The following is a 19,686-nucleotide window of genomic DNA, read 5'->3' as shown; positions in this document are numbered from 1 at the left end:
ACGCCACCAAAGCTCACAAACAGTTGCTCTGTCCTGCAAATGCATGCTGTGTGTCACACACAGAATTCCAGTGCATGAAGTCCGCGGACAAAACTGACAAGGAGGTCAGAGTGTTACCACTTAAGTAGAAAAGGACTTCCACCATTGACTGAATAGAGAGATCACTAATTACTAAACTCCCTCTCTCTAAGTAGCAGTCAGAAGAGGGATAGCTTTTTAGGAAAACCCATTTATGGAGATCCGTTTCTCGCTGTTTAGGGACAACATAAAAAGTACAACTAATTCCTACATGTGGCAAACCAATGCAAGGAGTGTAGGCAGTCTTTTAGTTTACAGTGAAGATTGGTCTGTTATTTTCAAAGATGCCAATTACTACTCAGCCTTATCAAAAAGCTCAACTTTTTGAGATTGAGAAAACAGACAGAAAGTTCATGTGTGAGTGAGAAAGTTGTGTAGGTTTTGACCTCTTTACTGTGGCCTCATCTCTTTTTGAAGCTGCTCGCAACATCCTTGCTGACTCCAGACTCAATCCACTAAGAACAACCTCTTACCAATAAACCAAGACAGGAATAAAGTTACACACACACAGGAGACAGGAACCATAGGTGCCTATATTGAGCTAGTTTTTGCCCCAATTTAAAGTCTGCTGTTATTTCTGTAACAATTCAAAGGTTTGCTGGATTTGAACCTCTGCTGTTATAGAAAAAAACATAGTACCAGTATTTTACCTGCTTTGAATTTTATTTGGCAGGAAAAGTGTTTCCACCACCAGTAGACAATGACACACAGTATGAACCACAGGGTTGAACATGTATTTTTATTTGCAACAGCAGTGCAGCAAAAGATGTGTTTTACAAGGACTGGTAGCAACACTGCATTAGGAGCAATGCATTAAAAGCATTTTGGGAAATTCATCATAAATTATCAGAATATAAATGAATTCAAAGTCTTGTATCCTTCAATATTTTCTTTTTTTCCTTCTTTTCACAACAAGAATGCCATACCATTCATTTTAATGTATTCAATTAATACTTGAAATTGGCTTAACTCCAGAACAACTGACTATCAATAAAACTTTACTCTCTGTACACACACTTACATAATTTATTTGAGATATTGCACAACATGAGAAAACAATTGCTGCAATCAGAAATGTAGAAATGTAGTCTTGCATAAATCCTGCTGGATGAAAAATTGAGAGGGTTCACTAATTGACAGCCAATCTATTTTATCGTTCACATACACTCATTTTACTTTATGTTAAATAGGTTAATATCCATAAAAAGTCAGAATTGCTAATGAGACATTTTACCATTTTAGTAAATCTTTCTCTTGTTTAATGAATTAAGTTTACATTAATTTACATTATTCAATTTACAATAAATTATGTTTATATGAGTAACATTTTTGCATCTTTTGTAGCAAAATATTCATACAAAAGGCTGCTCAAAATGACTGGATATTACATTTATAAAGCACAACTGAAATGTAAAAATAAACTTTTTACAAATCATTAAATATTTAACAATAGAAACAAAACCAAACCAAAATGACTGTAGGCTTTAGTTGTATTCTGTCACTTATTCATAGCAAAATTATTCCAAATACGTGGCTCAATAAACATTCTACTCTGTTGTTGCTCTAAATATTACATTATAAATATTTCCTTAAAGCAACATTATTTGAAACATCTACGTAATTTCCAATAAAGGAAAACAACAGTCTGAAGACAAGTAAGTTTACAATCCCAGTTTGTTTTTAATGTGTTACAGCGAGTAAAGCGTGAGTCACAACATGTTAACCCCAACTTACCCCAGATTTCAGAAAATATTTATATATATGTATATATATATATATATATATATATATATATATATATATATATATATATATATATATATATATTCTTTAATTTTAACACTTTATAAAATGCATGTAATATCTCATTACATACCTGTATGTGTCCTTGGCCTTTATCCAACAGGAATAATATAATGTAATGCTAATGCTAGCCTTAAATGTCAACCCTGTTATCTTCAACCTTGTAACAAGGATGACATGTGGCTAAAAAATTTAACAAATTTAACTATAATTCAATTTCTAGTTGATGTGGTATATGCATGTTAAACAGGTCTTGTGAACCAGATTCATCATGCAGAAAAAATGTGGCCTTTGTATATATTACTCAGATTTTAACAGTAATTCCTGATGCAGTGAACTTGAATGTAAATAAGTAGGTCACCTATACATTTCAGCAATGTGTCATGTTCATTCAGTGGTTAAGGCCGTACAGTAGCTCATTAAATTAAATCAGTGCAGCAGGGCTACACAGCGAGGGCGTTGTATTCACAACCTTCATTATTCAAAGCGCTTTGTTTTCTATACCAGCATTTATGGTGTAGGCCCCTTGCAATAGTTTTAGGTGAAAAGAAAATAATAATAAAATAACATAGAAACGGAGGAACAAAGAGGAAATCAGTACTGTAAATGGAATAAATAGCTATATCTCTACAACCTCCCTCTCATAAAACGTCATAAAAATGTGATGACTTTGATGCTTTTACTGTAAAAAGTAGCCAAGAAACTGAACAAGCACATTTCTCAAAATGTCAAGCTGTTCCTTTAATCTAAGATCAACATCACTGTTGTGTTTAGTGTGTGTCAATAGCAAAGTTCACATATGTTAGGAATGATAACTCAGGATACTGATCATTTCAAAAAAAGAAAAGAAAAACAGAAGAAAAATGAAGATTCAGGCACAGGATTTGAACACACATTAGTCTGAATTGGACCAACATGAATCTGGTGATAGCATGTTGAAAAGATGAAAATGCTACATTAGAAACCAAATCAACTGGTCCAGAAGGCACCATATTTAAGTAAAGACTCAAAAATATAAATAACAACCTCACCACAAGGTTCATTCATTCGTAGCGGTTCTGTCTGTGAATCATGTCACATAATCATCTTCAGCAGATGGGGTTGAGTCACAGAATTTTAGATATTTCATTTTCTGAGCATTTTAAGGGCTTTTTATTGACACCATGATCTTCATGTGTTATACAGAAGACCATGTGATACAATCAATAGCTCCAGAGCATCTACTAAATGGACATTATGGTGAGAATGTATTGTCGACTGCTGCTTGCAAGGTCTCTAATGAGCTTTCATTCATACAGTAAATATATAGTATGGTTTATCTGAATTTAACATATTTATCACTGAATTAGAGAGTATGATTAAATTCACTAAATGAATTTGACAGCTAGAGAATTATCAATGAGTTGCAGTTGCACTGCGGACCTACTGTAATGTGCATCGTCTTAATTAATCTCAGTGGATTCAAGTTCTAATTGCAGCTACTGGATAAAGCCACGGTAACTATAATGCAAAGGACAAAAACTGATTCTTCTAACATGGGATATGTTTAGGAAAGCTGAGTTTATACTGCGCTCAAGAACGTTTATTTTAAACTGTTTTCTATATGAATCCGAGCGTATGGGGTATACTAAGCTTTGGTTATGCTTTTGCTAGATGGCTAAATATTCCAATTTGGGGATCCTGCTCCGCAAATATACAGCAAAATGCATCTTCTGCCATTGCAGTCTGTCTATGAAATGCAGTACAGGACTTTACAGCGCAAATTTAAAGGATAAAGCTGGTGGGTTTTTCTATATTTTTCTTATTGCCAACAAATCTAATATCTAGAGTCAAACCAGCAATGAACTCATCCTACTTATAAGTATTTTTGTGTATCCAAAGTCTGATGTGCCTTATTCTTCTGTGCCGTAGACCTCCGTTGTCCAAAACTATTGAAAACCTGTCATTGAGCCACACTGGGTCACTAGGTGACATGTTCCTTTGCCAGGAAGATTACGGTCACGTTAATTTGTGTAGAAATGGGTTCCAAGACTATATTATATATATATTATTAATAACAGCAATCACATTTATAGTCTCTGGAGAGTAGTTCCTTGTATGGCATACATCATTGTGCATGCACGGTTCTGTTTACAAACCTTCACTAGCTCCTTGTGCTACGAATCACAACCTCTTGACTTTGTCCTGAAGTTCTTCAATAAATTCACCATGGAGCACAAAGTCAAGAAGTTGTGATACGTTCCACAACAAGTTGGTAAGGAACCAAAAACATGATCGTTGTTATTATTCTTTGGAGCCATTTTTAAACAAATAAACAAGCACATACTCTTCAAGGTTAAAGAACATTATTAGTTTATGGACAGCAGAGGTTTACAGCACTCAGGGCAACGATATATCAGGCTTTGCATGCACACACAATACATGTAGTTAATTATTTGGTTTGTTGACAGTAAGTAAATTAAAGAAAATCGCCAGCCATGCCCTTTAAGTATTATGCAACAGCACAGGCAGGAGTAGAATAAAGCCAGACACAAGATGCATGCTCTAGTTACACATTAAGGACAGTAGTAAGCACTGTTTTATTTTAACTGTCCCCTTGGTTGTTTGCACCGAGACGTCATTGAGTGTAATAAAATCTTCGGCTGCCAGCACACTCAATGGAGCTTTAATCTTTGGACCTTCTGTGTGTAAAGCATCTTTGTAGGAGTCAAAATGTTTGTTTGCTGGTAGCAAAATTCAGCAGCTGACTGAACTCAGAAAGAGATTTTTGCTTTGGAGTAAATTTCCTGTCTGGGTTTGGGGAGGCAATATTGTGCAATTTTAACCATACTACAATACTCTTCTCAATTTAACTATTTTAATTTAATTCAATGCATTATGTAGCATTGTGTGCAAAAACACTGGAAAGCCTGGATATATGTGGCTATGGCTTATTTCATCTCAAGTGAACGCTAGACTATTCTAGATAAGAAGATATACCTCCTAGCAGCATTAGCTAACACGCTACAGTGAGAATTGGTTGACGCCGGTTTCTCAAATGTCAATCCACCCGCAGTTTCTTATGTGCGGTGCTATCCAGAGATGGCGTACCATTTGCATGTCCATTTGTTGATACAGGAGAGCCATTCTTGTGGTCCTTCTTTAGAGAAACACTGTACTTGTTGTAAGTCTTGTGGAAGAGAAAGAGAGGCAGAAAAAAACATAAAAATATAGTGTTATTTTGAATATTTAACAGGTTAACAGAATCATGATTAAACATCATCAAAACATGATAGAACACAAATGGCTATATTCATAATGTATTTAGCAAAATGAAGCATACAGAAATGCTAAATCCACGAAGCCGACTCGTTAGCAGTGACAGAACCAGGTAACACAATTTAGCATTTTGTTTTTTTATCTAAAACAATTGTGGAAGAAAAAAATACATTTATAGTTTTCTCTGTAATATTAATATTACAACATGAGGCTGGCTTTATTTTATACTTTTTCATATTGTCAACAAATGCCCTCGAAGAGACCAAAACCAATCATTTACTTTCTTTTAGTGCCTATTCATGTTCCTACTGTGTCTCTAAAGAAGGTAGCTCCTGGTCTGAAAAGCGACACCAATGCAGAGGTTTCTTAAACCTGCATTTTCTCTAATGACCAGCAGGGGGTGACTTCACTGGTTGCAAAAAGAAGTCCAATCTATAGAAGTCTATGAAAAAATATGACCCTACATCTCACTTGATTTATTACCTCAGTAAACATTTTCCTAATGAGTTTATAGTCTCAATTGCTAGACTTCTTCAGTGTATTATGATGTTCATTTGGTAAATCATGGTCCCATTTAGAGTAAAAAAGATTTTTTTTTAAAGTAGACGACATTGATTACGCAAGTCGCCATGGCGGAAACCAGATTTGATTATAGGTGTAGCTGCTGCCATTTCACAGTGTGTTTTCAGTTCATGGAAGTAAATTGTAACATTTTAGTCATCTTGTTCAGCGCTTGGTTGAACTAAAGTACCCTGTGAGGTTTCTGGTAAGTACGTTTTGTTTTAATGGTTTTAAGCCAGCTAGCGAAAATTAGCATTAGCAAAAGGATTATCACAGTTAACCACAGACTGTAAATGCAACCACTGCTAACCAAGCTAGGTGTTAGTAGTAGGATCAGCTTCCCCCTTTCAACCAAATATAGTCACTTCGGGCTCCAAAAAATCCAAATCCAATTCAAAGCTTCAAAATGGCAGGACATAAACCAGTTGGTGACATCGCTGTGACAATGTCCACAATTTTTTACAGTCTATGATCTCTCTGTGGAGGCCCAAAGTCTTAAATGTTAAATAAATAAATACTTGGGAATCATAACAAATAATAATAAATACATGTATACCAGAATTACATAGGTAATCGTGAATAATACAGATACAATATATAGTATGACCATAAAGTTGTTAAAACAAAATGATCAAAATGGAATCAACAGCCAATCACATAACTGGATCTGTGATTGAATGAAGTGTCATTGTAAGATAAAAAATACTTTGGAAAACACAAAAGCTACTGGATTTAATTAAAATTGATTTAAAATAAACACTGTTATTGTGAAAATAAGCACAATTGTTTCATATATATATATATATTTTTTTTTAAAATAATGATAAAAATCTAATTCTTTATTTCATAATCTCTCACTGAACACTTTGTCCTCAGAACACTCAGGCCAAAGTCCATATGTACACACTGAAACTGGTCACAAATATTAGGTTTTCTTTTTTCGAAATCTGGGTGCTGCAGTTTTTTTGTAAAAACTACTCAAACAGGAGTACATGGTGCATTTGTGGAGTACTACTTTCAACTGCAGATTAAAACACATGGTGCACCAATTTGTATTTATGGCAGCAGGATGGTGTATGTGGGATTAAGTCAAAATAAACTGCAGTGCTCATGCTCACAGTGATGTAGAAGCATTAGTTCAGATGTGTGTTTCACTGCTGTGGTTTTAAGGTTTTTTTTGACAACAATTGAATATTTGTAAGTAAAATCATTGTTGATTTTAGTCTCTTGATTTGATTTGTTGACAATATCACTATCCTTATCCTTTCAACTTGTCAATACGCAATTAATCAAATGGAAAAACAACTGACCTGAATGTAGAAGTTTGAGAAAAGGATAATGAGTGTGACCATGTAACCTATTTGGAAGTACAGCCATCCCATGGGGAAGTTACATGGCCATATGACTGCACAAATTGTCTGCCACATGGTTAAAAAGAATTGGATCTGTGGAGGAAACCATGACACACACATACAGACACACACCAGAGTTAGATGGTAACGGAGGGTACATAGAAAGAGTTCATTGATCCAGAGCCTAAAATATCTTAAATGGATGTCGAAAATGTCACTTTGCTCCAGTCATCTGCATTGTATTGAAACTAAAGTTGCAGAAAATATCCCACTGAATGTGTAAACAGTTACCTACGCTCCACACTTTAGAATGAATAAAACCTTCAAACAAGAGGACAAAGACTGTGTTTTGTTGCTTAACTCATGAAAATGAACTTTGTTTTTTTTTTTACAAGTTTGCATTTTACAAAGGATAGCTGCTGAAATAAGAGGAGAAAGTACAGAATGAACGCACCAGCTGTAACTGTGTGATGTACTTCTTCCACCAAAGATACGGCCGCATGGCTGGGACAGCTGAGAGGCCATAGTAAGAATACATCACGACGTGGACGAAGCTGTTAAGGGAGGCACCGAAGTACGCTGACGAGACACAGAAAAGAGACATGGAAAGTGATTCATCTACAGGGAGCAGTTAACGTCAGTAAATGGCAAGTGGCTGGTGTTCAAAATGTAAATGATCAAACAGGGAATAAACCTTTCAATGGGCTGCTTTGTTTGGAACAATTACAACAAGTTTCATGTAAAATCAATAGAGGACCTTAACAGTAAAGTAATACAGAAATAATATAGTAAACATCTGATGAATAATAAAACGTGTTGATAGATCAAAAATGCCATGCTATATTTAAATCAATACTAAACTGTAGACTGTAGAGAAAGATTTTCAGTTTAAGAAAATTGACAACTTCATAAGACTGGTGTCCTGTTTTCTGTGCAACTTTAATAGTTTTATTAATAATGCATGTGTATTATAAAGATATTACACATGCAGCAGTGTTCAGGTCAATACGTGTCCTTTTGTGTCCTTTCAGGCTTTGTGGGGAATGCAGGCTGTTTGTCAGAGCTAATGGGTTTAACATTAGAGCACTTGAATTATTTAGCTTGTAGCGAGGCCAAACAGTAAACGGGGTTACTGGAATGATTTGAGTCACTGGAGGGCGAAGTTGTGTTAAAACACTCACAATGGCCGCAGGGTACCCAGTTCATAACGAACCACCAGATATTCAGCATGGTAGCGTGGTGGTAGATGTGAAGAAAGGTGATCTGGTGGTTGTTTTTTCGGAGAATGAAGAAAAAGGTGTCCATGAACTCAATGAGCTTGGAGAAATAGTACCACCACAGGACATTTATGATCTGAGAAGTGAAACAGCAGGACAAAAAAAGGTTAAAGATATAAATAAGATAATAATTAAAGATCCCTGAAGAAATGTTCTTTACTGAATCACATTTCAGGGTGCAAATCAGAAAAAAACAAAAGCAGACTTCCTTCCCAATGGCCTTGAAAGTTCAGGATGACTCATAAAACAATTTAACTGTCTGTAGCAGTGACACGCTGATAAAACTTTTTATTTAATCACAGCAGAACTGCAAAGCATTGCACATTTTACTGTGAGCCTTGTTTTCACCTCCACTGCAGAACTCAGTTAGGACACTGAAGAGAGTCATCATGATGACATGAGTCAGATTAAATTGACTCCCTGTCTCTACAGCTTATCTGCTGGGGTTTACAGGTACTGGCTCATAGAGATCAGAGCAGTAGATTTGACACACATTTTGCTTAATATTATAAATATATTCTGGTGTCCTATAGTAACTGGTGTTTATATCCTTGCTGTTCTGATTATAATATGAAGAAACAGAATGATAAATTGTGTACTTTGTAATAAAATGACATCAAAGATCTGATTAAAGAAAAAAATCACTGGTAATAAAGATAAGTGTTTCTGACTAACTCACCCTATTATCCACTTCCTGTGAACTGTGAGTGTCCTGGCAGTAGAAGTTGTAACCACCGTACCACACAGCCGTAACAAGCTGCAAAAAAACCCATTAAGAAGACTGATGAATGGGTTTTTCCCCCAGTTACTACAAACACAAGATAGACACACAGAGAAACACTGCAATGCACAAATAAAATGTAAGAGTGAAAAATGAAAGATACTTTCGTCTCCCTTCATGTAATACACACATGCACAGATGGCAAGTCAGATAACCTGATTTTGGTACCAGTACACCCCCCCCCCCCCCCCCACACACACACACACACACTATGACCTCAATAATAAAGTAGAATAATCATCTTTCTGACAGTGTCAACAAAAGCTGAAAATGTATAAGCTTTGTAGAAATAGAATTTATGGCAGAGTTGAATTGGATTGCATTAGACTGCACAGATATTCCTAATAAAGTGCCCAGTGAGTGTATGTCTCCCATATGTTTGCATATTCCAGTGGCAGTGACTCTATATGGTACTTCCATAAAGTTGTGAGAGACCAATTTAAAAAAGAATGGTCATAATTCAAGCATGAAATGTTGAGATATTCTGAGTTTTAGTCCCTACAATCAGTCTCTAAAACTCTAAAAATGCCGCACTTCCAATAAAGCAACTAAATTATTTATTTCCTTTATTTGTACAGGACCATGCACAATGTGCATGATGTATTGTACCAGATTAAATTTAAAGCTAAACAATCAGTAGAGAGTACATAATAAAAAAATATACACAAAAGTATAGAAGTGTATGTTGGACAGGTTAAACCTGCAGTGCAGAACCTTTGCATTAAATGAACGTCTGTTACAGTCAAGCCCTTGCCAAATGAGTCAACATAATGCAGACTGAGCCTATCACTTTTTTTAATCTGGTGTCGTGTTTGACGTTCCTGCGCTGGCTGGATAAATGCATGGATGTAGATTTCCGCTTAGTTCCCGTTAGCTCTGCGCTAATGAATGGGGATAAAATATATAAAAATTGTGAGGCTCTTCTAGACTTTACAAATACTATTGAAATAAATGGATCAAATATAAAGAATTTATCCACTTTTTTTACAGCCACAACAGTAGTGACGGAGTAGGCAATATTTTTGTAGTTACTCTCCCTGCCAGAAGGGGTTGATAAATTGCGCACTCCAGGTTTAAAAATAAGGATATTGATTAGGATTTCTAATGTCTCCATACCGAATCTGACATCATCAGGATTATTTTCTCATAATTGCAAGAAAAATACTTTTTCTACAGATTCTAAATGTAGACTGATTTCCATGTGTTAAATCAGTGGAGTGCCCCTTTAAAGAAGGAATATTCAAATGCGAGTAGATGCTTGAATGCTGAAGTGTAGCTTAATGCTGATTCACCAAATCAGTATAGATCCACTGTCTTTGATCTGCTGCTGTAAAAGGCTTCACTAACTAATTTGAGAGCCAAGAAACTGCCATTAGCTGTGAATCAGCAGCAGAATGAAGTAAATTCTGGTTTCTAAACCTTTATAAAGTATTTTATTATGTTTCTGAACGATACCTATAATTTCATACCTCCTAGCATTCAATCTATGAAGAAATACAAATGGATCACAATCATTATGTTGTTAACTGTTGTGCCCTGGAAAGTTGACAAGAACAAAACTGCCATGTACTTTGATTCATCTCATCAGGTGACATCGATTTTAGACTGCCAAAAGTTCACCCCATGGCTGGGGTATTGTCAAAGTCCTGGGTTTAATGAATTACACAGCCAACCTCTGAGGTCTTACGCAATGCAGACGGAAAGACAAGAAGCCAGCACTGTTGGCTGGATGGGGAAAAATGTATAGACTCCTTGAACTTACACATGCACAAAAACACTACACCTGATTCATAACATCCTGTTTCCAAGGTACATAAAGTAACAGATACTACCACTATGTTAACTGAGATTTTAAACAGCTAATACAGTGCAGAAATAAATTCCTTGTTTGTTTACATCAGCGCATCAATTTCAGTTATTTAGTCGGCTGTTTATAAAAAAGCAGTTTTCCAGCAAACAATAGGGGGCTGTGCTGACGTCTGCGAGGGCGTAAGAGGGATTTGATGGCTGAAACAATGAGCCTGTCAGCATCCAGCTGTGTCCCTCTCACTCCCTGATAGCATTGTCCCTCATGGTGGTTCCCAGCGAGGGAGGCCAGCAGCCACAGGCCTGCGTCTAATGTCAAAGAGTCAAATGTGTAAAAGGATAGTTTGACATTTTGGGAAATATGCTTATTTGCTTTTCTGCTAAGAGTAAGAAAAGAGGCTCAATACTACTCCAATGTTTGTCTGTTAATAGTGAAGCTCCTGGATTTAGCTTCATATTTGAAAGGAACAGCTGGACATGGGAAATATTTTTCACTTTCTTGCTAAGGGTTAGATTATTTGAAGATTGATACCATACATGTCTGTCTGGTAAATGTGTAGCTGGAGCCGCGTGTTAGCTTCGCTTACTATACTGACTGGAAACAAGGAGAGACAGCTACCTCTACATCTCTAATTAACAGGTTAAAAGTTTGTTTAGGTACAAAATCTGAAGTGAAAAATGAAGTTGTATGAGGGGTTATATGAAAGACTATTTCTTGGAGCAGAGTCTCCACTGGTTGCCAAGCAACTGTACCCTAGCTAAGTGATATTGCGACACATAACCCCATAACATAACCCCTCCATAAAACCACAGCTTGATGTTTTTGTATGGATTAAACAAACGAGATATACCTCACACACTGGAGGTTTAGTGAGTATGTTCCTCTGGTTCAGGTTGATTTCATCTTCCTTTATAATCTTTCTGCAGCGAGGCACTGCAGCGATTGCTCTGGCCCACTTTACCACATCTCGCAGCGCCTCACAGTCTGTTTACCTCATAGAACATGTAGAAGGACAAGAGCGTGAGGCCCAGATTGTAGACCACCAGGAGGCCTCTGCAGGAGCACGGCTGCCTGTGTTTCATGTACTTGGGCCCCATCCACACGATCAGAAGGTACATGACTGTGAGTGCAAATGTTGGTGGGTAGTTGTCCAGCAGCAGCCATCCCCGCACCCGCTGATCTGAAATGTGGAGAAAAATATGCCAGTTTTTAACCACTTGATCAAGAGGAGGCCGATAAGGTGGCCTCACTGGTCGCCACAGATGAACTTGAGAAATGAAAGGCACACAGAGGAATGTTTGCTCAACACACTGGCAGCGAGAAAGTGAAAAAGCTGAGCAGAATTCTTGCGTACAGTGTGTAATAAACTTGGGTCAAAGGTTTTTGGTAATGTTTACCTTCACTGTTCTGTTAACTGTTATGTTCTGCTGAAATTTTTGAGTACAGTATTTGCAACACCTGTAAGACCAGAGAAATGCATTTTTATAAACTTATGTACATGACTTACCTCTGGGACCCATCCATGATTCTAGGTAAGTGTTCAGCTTGTAATTGAAAGTCTCCATTTGTTACCTGAAAACAGAACACACAAACAATAATTCACATATGTTACATATTTTACATTTAAAAAATTATAATTAATTACTGGAAGCTAACCGAGTCTTGAAAAAGTTATAATTATGACAACAACTTAAAGCAGCAGTAATCCATTTTTTGTCCATGTGGAAGGCAGAACTCCACAAAGTGAAAACAAAACACATTTTAAAGTTGATAAGGCCTATTTACACATCCAGTAGACTGAGAGCAACATTAACTTGTGTTTTGTTTCTGGTGACCTGTTGAATGAAAAGTACCTTTCACGCTGGACAAACAATCCACTAACGTCTGACTTTTGTCTTCAGTGGGTATTGGTATTAGTATTGGTATTTCCAGAGCGATGCTGTGATGTTCGTTAAAGTTCTGGACATTGGCGCATAAATAGCCAAGAATATTATTTATTGCTATGAGACGGATTATCTGCAAAAGTAGTTGACTTTTGTGTAGCACCTAATTTTGTAGTTTGTGTGATCAACAAAAAGCCTCCCGAATGTACAAATGTCAGTACAAGATGAAGTGTTTTTTTTCTGGCCCTTTCTCTGTATGAAAGGAAGACTGAAGCACCTAGGGAGAGAGGATGGACCCGACGGACTGTGTGGGCTCATGAGATTTTGTAGGCGAGGAATCTCGACAAGTGCCATCTTTTGTTTAAGAGCTGAAGCTGGACGGACCCTGTAACTTGGGTAACATCCATTGTTGTCATTGTTCAGCACATGTAGGATGTGACTATTGGTCTTTGTGGTATGTGTGCCTTCCTTCCTCCACTGGGATTGGATGGTTGAGTGAAAAGTGACAGAGACAAGGGCGTTTTATCCAAAAAAATGTAACTCTTGGCATCCAGAAAAGAACCAAACCCTCAGAGCTCAGAGCAGAGTAGATGTTCAGCACCTTGTCACAATGCTCACATTTGTAAATACGCAGCGCTCCCATTGTAAACAATTCAAAATATATGCTGGCCTAAAAAAAAAAGACCAGATGCGAGCTGTAAAACAAAAACAACTACGAGAAAAACCTTTCACATTACACATTTGACCTTTTTGTTTCATAAAAGTAATGATTAGTGCATCTTAAAATATGATGAACCTAATTAATCTGCCTGAATTACAGTGTGATTAGTGAACATGATGACATGCTTGAGGAAATTATCATTAAATCTAAGTGGTGTTTTGATAACAGCAATAAGGTACTGACGTTTTTGATACATGATTATTATAACCACAGAAGACAACATCTAAATTACAATTCTTCTTTTCTGCCTACATCAGACCACTAACATTTATTAGTCATTTGTCTCTCTACCATTACTGTCTTTACAAATCTGTACTTGCTTACTGAGTCTGCTGCCTTGTTTTTATGTATTTATCTCTCTAATCCTTTAATGATAACTGATCCACATATCAAATGTGGATCTGGATCGCAAACCGGATACTAATTTCATAATCTTTCATGTGAGAACATGTTCATGACTGTAAACTTCCTTGAATCCAAGAAGACAATGGGCAGATCTGTAAAGAAGATAGCAGCATATTAATTGAGTTAAGACTTTACAATAACTCTCTGGCTCTCAGATTGTTGATGAGATTGTCAAAATGTGGATTTATTAACCCTAATGTCTCCAGACTCTAGTCTGGCTCAGGCAGTGCTGCTACATTTACTTTGACAAAAAATCCTTTGTGCATGTTCTTTGGCCAAAGCTGTCAAATTATGGCGGTGATGCCTTACTGCTTGCATCTGTTGATCACTCTGTTCTTTGTGAGTGTTTTAAACACAGGTTGGTATGTGCAGTGCCGATTTCAACAGCTGTGTAACTGTCAGAGAGAAAAGGCTTTTCGCTGTGCTTTACCCCAGGGGTCAATTAGAGTTCCAGCACTTTTTCCATAAACAGTATGTAATTTACATTATAATATTACATTCCACCACTATGCCCGTGACAGTAAGCACAACCTTGTGATATAAAGCAGAAAGCCATTCACATGACTGTATGAAAGTCTGGATGTTCACAGCAGGACTGTTTTTCTTATACAAATAGGTTTTAACTTATTGTCTCAGTCTTGACTCCCTAGTCATTTATCTTCAGGGCATATTTTGACTGAAATCTAAACCTGGAAAAACATCACAGTCGTTTTGAACAATGAACTTCCAGATTTCCCTCTCCTTTAAAGCAGTGGAACAATGACCAGACAGCATCAGGTCAACCACCACGTCTTCCTGTAAAACCGTTAAAACCTTAAAACCGTTAAAACTCTTATATAAAGTTATGACAAGATTATTCACACTGCCAAGTAAAAGTTAGTACAAATCCCTGCAGCTGATTCTCTGTCTGATAACCTGATAACACACTTTCTATTCATTATCACCCAGGAGGTATTTTCACAATCCTGCCGCTGTGTCACTTTAGGCTTTGTGCACAAAATGCGACCTTGAAGCCAAAAGAATCGCAGTTCTGAGCTATACATTCAACTCAGTCCAGTTATGTCATTGACTTCTGCACAACAGGACAGTCTGTACACCGGCACCTACAGTTGGAAACATAACATGAAGCAAAATACGAACTCTGCCTCCTTCAAACTGTGAGATATTGCAGTTTTCTCAAAAAGACAAACTCCAGGACATTTTTCATACTGAGAGAATATAGTAAATAAATCAGATTTCTGATTTTGACTGCAGACTGCTTACTTTGATTTGTGGAAGTCTGAGGTCAAAGTGAAATAAAGCTTTAAGGGTTAATAGAATAACCTTGGACTAACAGACGGAAATGTAAGCAGATCTATAAAGGTTCAAGATTCATAACGTTTATTGTCATATGCATGGTAAAAACGCGGAGGTTCAGACAATGCAATGGGATTCTTACTTTGCTGGTCTCCTTACACACAACAAGCATATGACAAAAAGATACATACAACAATAATATATTAACGTTTAAAAAAGGTAAAAAAGGCTAAAAAAAAATAAGATTAAGTAAGATCAAGAGAAGTGCCAAAAAAACATGAGTTAATGTAAAGTGACTCTGTGCTTTGTGCAAACAGAGTGTCAAATTTAGCTAAACCATGTCTTTCAATCTACATGTGGCTCCTACATACAGTCATGTGATATTAAAACAGAAATCTAATAGGGCACACCAGTGACTTTGTTGACTTTGTTTCTTTCGATCTGTGTGAAGAAGTATTCACTTGAATCCATTAAATATTAATATTTCAATAATCAGAGTTGCACAATAGGAAATGAGAAACAAACATGAGTAATGCAGTGGGAGTTTAAAAAAAATGTCCAAGTAGATATTGTGCAATGTGTTCCCTAGGTTACCAAATAGGCTGTGTTATGGTGGACGGCTTCCTTTGCACGAAATAGCATATCACTTATAGTTGCATTTGTCCACAGGAACAAAATAGGGCTTATTCTAATCAACCGCAGTACAGCACTATCCATGCTCTGATTATCAGAGGTGCATTAGGCTGAACCAAAACATGATAATCTGCAAGGCCTTAATCAGATCATGATGAGCCACAACAGCAGCAGTCAGTGTCAGTGTGTATTTGTTAGATAGTACTGTAAATGCAAAATGTGTCATTAACCACTGAAGAGCAAGGCTTCATCTTCCCGAAACACTGATGCATCATCTGGATTTATCACCAAATGCTGGACAAGAATACAATGTGGTTTTATGACTGCAGCTGATAACTATTCATAAACTGTCTATTATACTGTAAGAGTTAGAGGGTTGGAAGGATATAATACTGATATTATATCGATACTGTGACACCAGAATGGATACCATCTTACATATTGTGTTATGGCATAAATGTTGTCTTTTCCCTTAAAAACATTATCACCATCCAGAAAGACATTCAAACTCACAGCCAGTCCAAAGAGAGCAGCAAAATGAATATTCATAACACCTCACCAGAAACAACAATGAATAGACAACAATACTATAAATAGGGTCTAATAACTACATTCAGGAGCGGACTTTACCATCAGGCAATGTAGGCAACTGCTTGGGGCCCCAAACTAAAAGAGGCCAAAACAGCTACAGACTTATTACTAAGTTTAGATATGTAAAATATTGAATTATTTTACTATCTCATTGTACCCTGAAATAACTTAAAAACACTTAAAAAAATATGCAACTGTACTTACATCCTGAGTACTTCTACTTCAGAGGAAAACATTATGTTACTCCATTTACCTGACTGAATGATTTTACTCACAAAATATAACAAATAAAATATGAGGCATTATAATTGATTAAACCATCCAGCATTATACAAGAATTTAAAACTCCACTTTGAACACATTTCAAGTATATTTAAGTACATTGTGCTAGGGCTGCACGATTAATCAAGTTTTAATCATAATCTCAAATTTTGCTTCCCACAATCAAATTATCGTGATCAAGCGTTATTGAAAATGCGTCCTCTGTCCATAGCATAAAAGCATTTTTTTTCCACTGCAAAGCAAATCAAGCACTGTCTGAGCACGTGCCTGCGTGAACCAATCAGAGCTGTTCCTTGCACCGCGCAGCCTGAAGTTTCTTGGATGCAGTCTGAAAGAGTGATGGTTGAAAATTACATCAGATAGCAGTCAGTCAAAATAAAATCTCTCTTATCAAATGAAATGTCTGACACAACAGAGGGTGGGGCGCTTGTCCCTCAAAGTGGATCATCATCCGTTATTAGGAAATCCTTCTGTTTTATGGCAAGTGATGTCAAGTAAGAACAGATCATAGGCAAGGAGTGCTGTAGAGATGTGTCAGCTTCACTAAGCAACACAACTAACATATTCAACCACCTGAAAACACATCACAAACTGCAATATGATGAATGCATGGAGGCCAAGAAAAACGTTACAACAGTTGCTAACATGATTCGTCCAACATCAATTCAGACATAGGAGTGAGCCTGAACTGCGCATCACCATATCCATCCAGCTTACAAAGACACATCGAAATCACCAATGCAATCATATTTCATTTGGCCAAAGACATGTGTCCAATAAACACTGTGGATACTGAAGGCTTCAGGAAAATGGTAAAAACACTGGACAAAAGATATGTTATCCCCTTGCAATTGTTTTTCCAAAGTGGCATTGCCTGTAAATACTCTGGCAATAAGCACATTTATTTTTATTGATTGTATATTTTGGGTACATTTTTTGCCTTGTTGAAGTTTTGGTATATTTTTTACTTACATTTTTCTTTAAAGAGATGCACTAAATTTTGGTGAATAGTAGGACCGATTTATTTTGAAACAAAGATTTGCACATTAAGGAGCATAAGAAGCATTATGGATGTGAAAACAGTTACATTTATATGACAATAACTATATTTTTTGTCATTAATATCAATGAATAATCGTAATATTAATCATGATCTCAATATTGATCAAAATAATTGTGATTATCATTTTGGCCATAATCATGCAGCCCTACATTGTGCTAATATCTTCACTTTTAATGGAGCAGTGTATAATATTTAGTGGCATCTAGCAGTGTGGTTGCAGATTGTAACCAACTGAATACCCCTTCCCCTTCCAAACGTGTAGGAGAACGTATGGAAGCGAGACTCATGAAAAACACGAAAGACCCTCTCTAGAGCCAGTGTTTGGTTTGTCTATTCTGGGGTACTGTAGAAACATGGCGGTGCAACATGGCAACCTATGTTGCCAATAAGTAGTTTATAATCTGGAGATTATAAACTACTTATTGAATAAGAAATTAAATATTATACCACTTGTGCCAAGCCAGTTCTGCTAGATGCCACTCTAAATTCTACACACTGCACCTTTAAATAAAAAAATTGAATGCAGGACTTTTACATTTACTGTGCATATTAATAGTTTTACTTCCGGAAAAAAAGTTTTTTTGAGTACTTACTTTACCACTGCCAATAGTGCCAACACTAGTTAGAGAAAGGGTGAAAATAAAGCAGGACAGAGTTTGCCTGGGGCCCCCAAACCACTAAATCCGCCCCTGACTACAGTTACACAGCAGCACCGTTATGTCTTTAAATGTCACTTTATATATGATGGTCATAAATGTGAATATCACGCTATGTCTGCGTGCTGGCGTCCATGTAGACGACATGACAACACAATAGTAATTTTCCATCGGCGTGCGTCACACGTGTGTAATCTAAACTGCACTTTACGCGCTGAGCTGCCCGGTCTCTTGACAAAACTACAAGATGTGTGATGAAGGCGGTCGTCCGTCCCATTACATCATCCTTTCATTTCAGAGCCGAAACTTCCACAGAACAGCTGCTTTAAATAAAGAAAGAAACAAACAAACAAACCCATCGCATCCTGTCGATCGCATCCAGGCTGCAGTAACAGTAGAGGTCAAAGCTTCAGCATCATCACCACAACTCATCGCCTGCAGACGCCATGCGCCCTGCTGCGTTTTTAACTAAAACATCTCGGAAAGCCTCACCATAAAGTCACCCAGCCATCCATACGGGGTTAGACAGAGAGATAAATGTTGAGTGTGGATAAAGTGATGCAGCTGTTTATCGTGGACTGCCTACCTTTTGAGACGGGCGGAGAGCACGGCGGTGTAACCTTGGCTGGTTGGCCGGTCTGAGCACAATGTGTAGCCTTGTCGCTCAGTGGAAAATAGTGGGAGGAACACGCAGACTGGCCCATTGCCCTGCAGGAGGGTTACTGCCAGGAGGTGACCCGGTGTGTTGCAACCACACACACACACACACACATACACACACACACACACACACACACACACACACACACACACACACACACACACACACACACACACACACACACACACACACACACACACACACAGAGTCAAAAAAGATGACATCAAGGATATCTGCCGTGCGGTAATTGCAGTTAAATGTGCTGTAGTTCCTGTAAATTGTTAACTCGAAGCATGTGAGAACTGTATGAGTAGGAGAGCATCAGGCCAGTTGTAACTTGATTTTCTTTTTTTCTTTTTTCTTTTACATTCTTACTATTGAAAAATCAGGTTGAGAAAGCATTCACACCCTTAAAGTAAAGTAAAATGGCAATACCATAATGTAATACTCCATTACAAGTTATTGTCCTGTATGTATTACTGGCAAAAAGTAAAAGTACTCAATGCTAAAAAAAAAAAGGCCAGTTACATGTTGAAGTAGCATATAACTATGCAGTTAAGTAGGTTAATCTGCAAGGC

General features: G+C 37.1%; 1 protein-coding gene across 2 annotated transcripts; it reads right to left on the bottom strand.

Moving 5' to 3' along the window:
- Positions 1-803: 803 nt before the first annotated feature.
- elovl5 (ELOVL fatty acid elongase 5) lies at positions 804-19,164 on the bottom strand. Of its 2 annotated transcripts, none has more exons than XM_062430169.1 (8): positions 19,034-19,164; positions 12,425-12,489; positions 11,910-12,097; positions 9,009-9,086; positions 8,234-8,405; positions 7,507-7,631; positions 7,011-7,145; positions 804-5,050 (listed from the first exon to the last, which is right to left on the bottom strand). In XM_062430169.1, the coding sequence occupies exons 2-8, from the start codon at positions 12,480-12,482 to the stop codon at positions 4,922-4,924; spliced, it is 885 nt and encodes a 294-aa protein (XP_062286153.1). In that variant the 5' UTR covers positions 12,483-12,489; positions 19,034-19,164; the 3' UTR covers positions 804-4,921. The 2 variants fall into 2 exon arrangements, with proteins under 2 accessions (XP_062286153.1, XP_062286154.1); XM_062430170.1 differs by lacking the exon at positions 19,034-19,164 and adding an exon at positions 18,803-18,949.
- Between the last annotated feature and the right edge of the window lie 522 nt (positions 19,165-19,686).

Source organism: Scomber scombrus, chromosome 12 (assembly GCF_963691925.1).
Source record: "Scomber scombrus chromosome 12, fScoSco1.1, whole genome shotgun sequence".
NCBI classification, from domain to species: Eukaryota; Metazoa; Chordata; class Actinopteri; order Scombriformes; family Scombridae; genus Scomber; species Scomber scombrus.
The sequence above is the reverse complement of the archived record's forward strand: the minus strand, read 5'-3'. Positions and strand labels throughout refer to the sequence as shown.

Bases quoted from the DNA above. Each gene is read 5' to 3' on its own strand.
- elovl5 (XM_062430169.1), bottom strand. From the start codon at position 12,482: ATGGAGACTTTCAATTACAAGCTGAACACTTACCTAGAATCATGGATG. The intron at 8,406-9,008 runs GTGAGTTAGTCA...TTCACTTCTCAG, and splicing joins CACAGGAAGTGGATAATAGG to ATCATAAATGTCCTGTGGTG. The intron at 5,051-7,010 runs GTCAGTTGTTTT...CTCTTCCACAAG, and splicing joins TCTCAAACTTCTACATTCAG to ACTTACAACAAGTACAGTGT.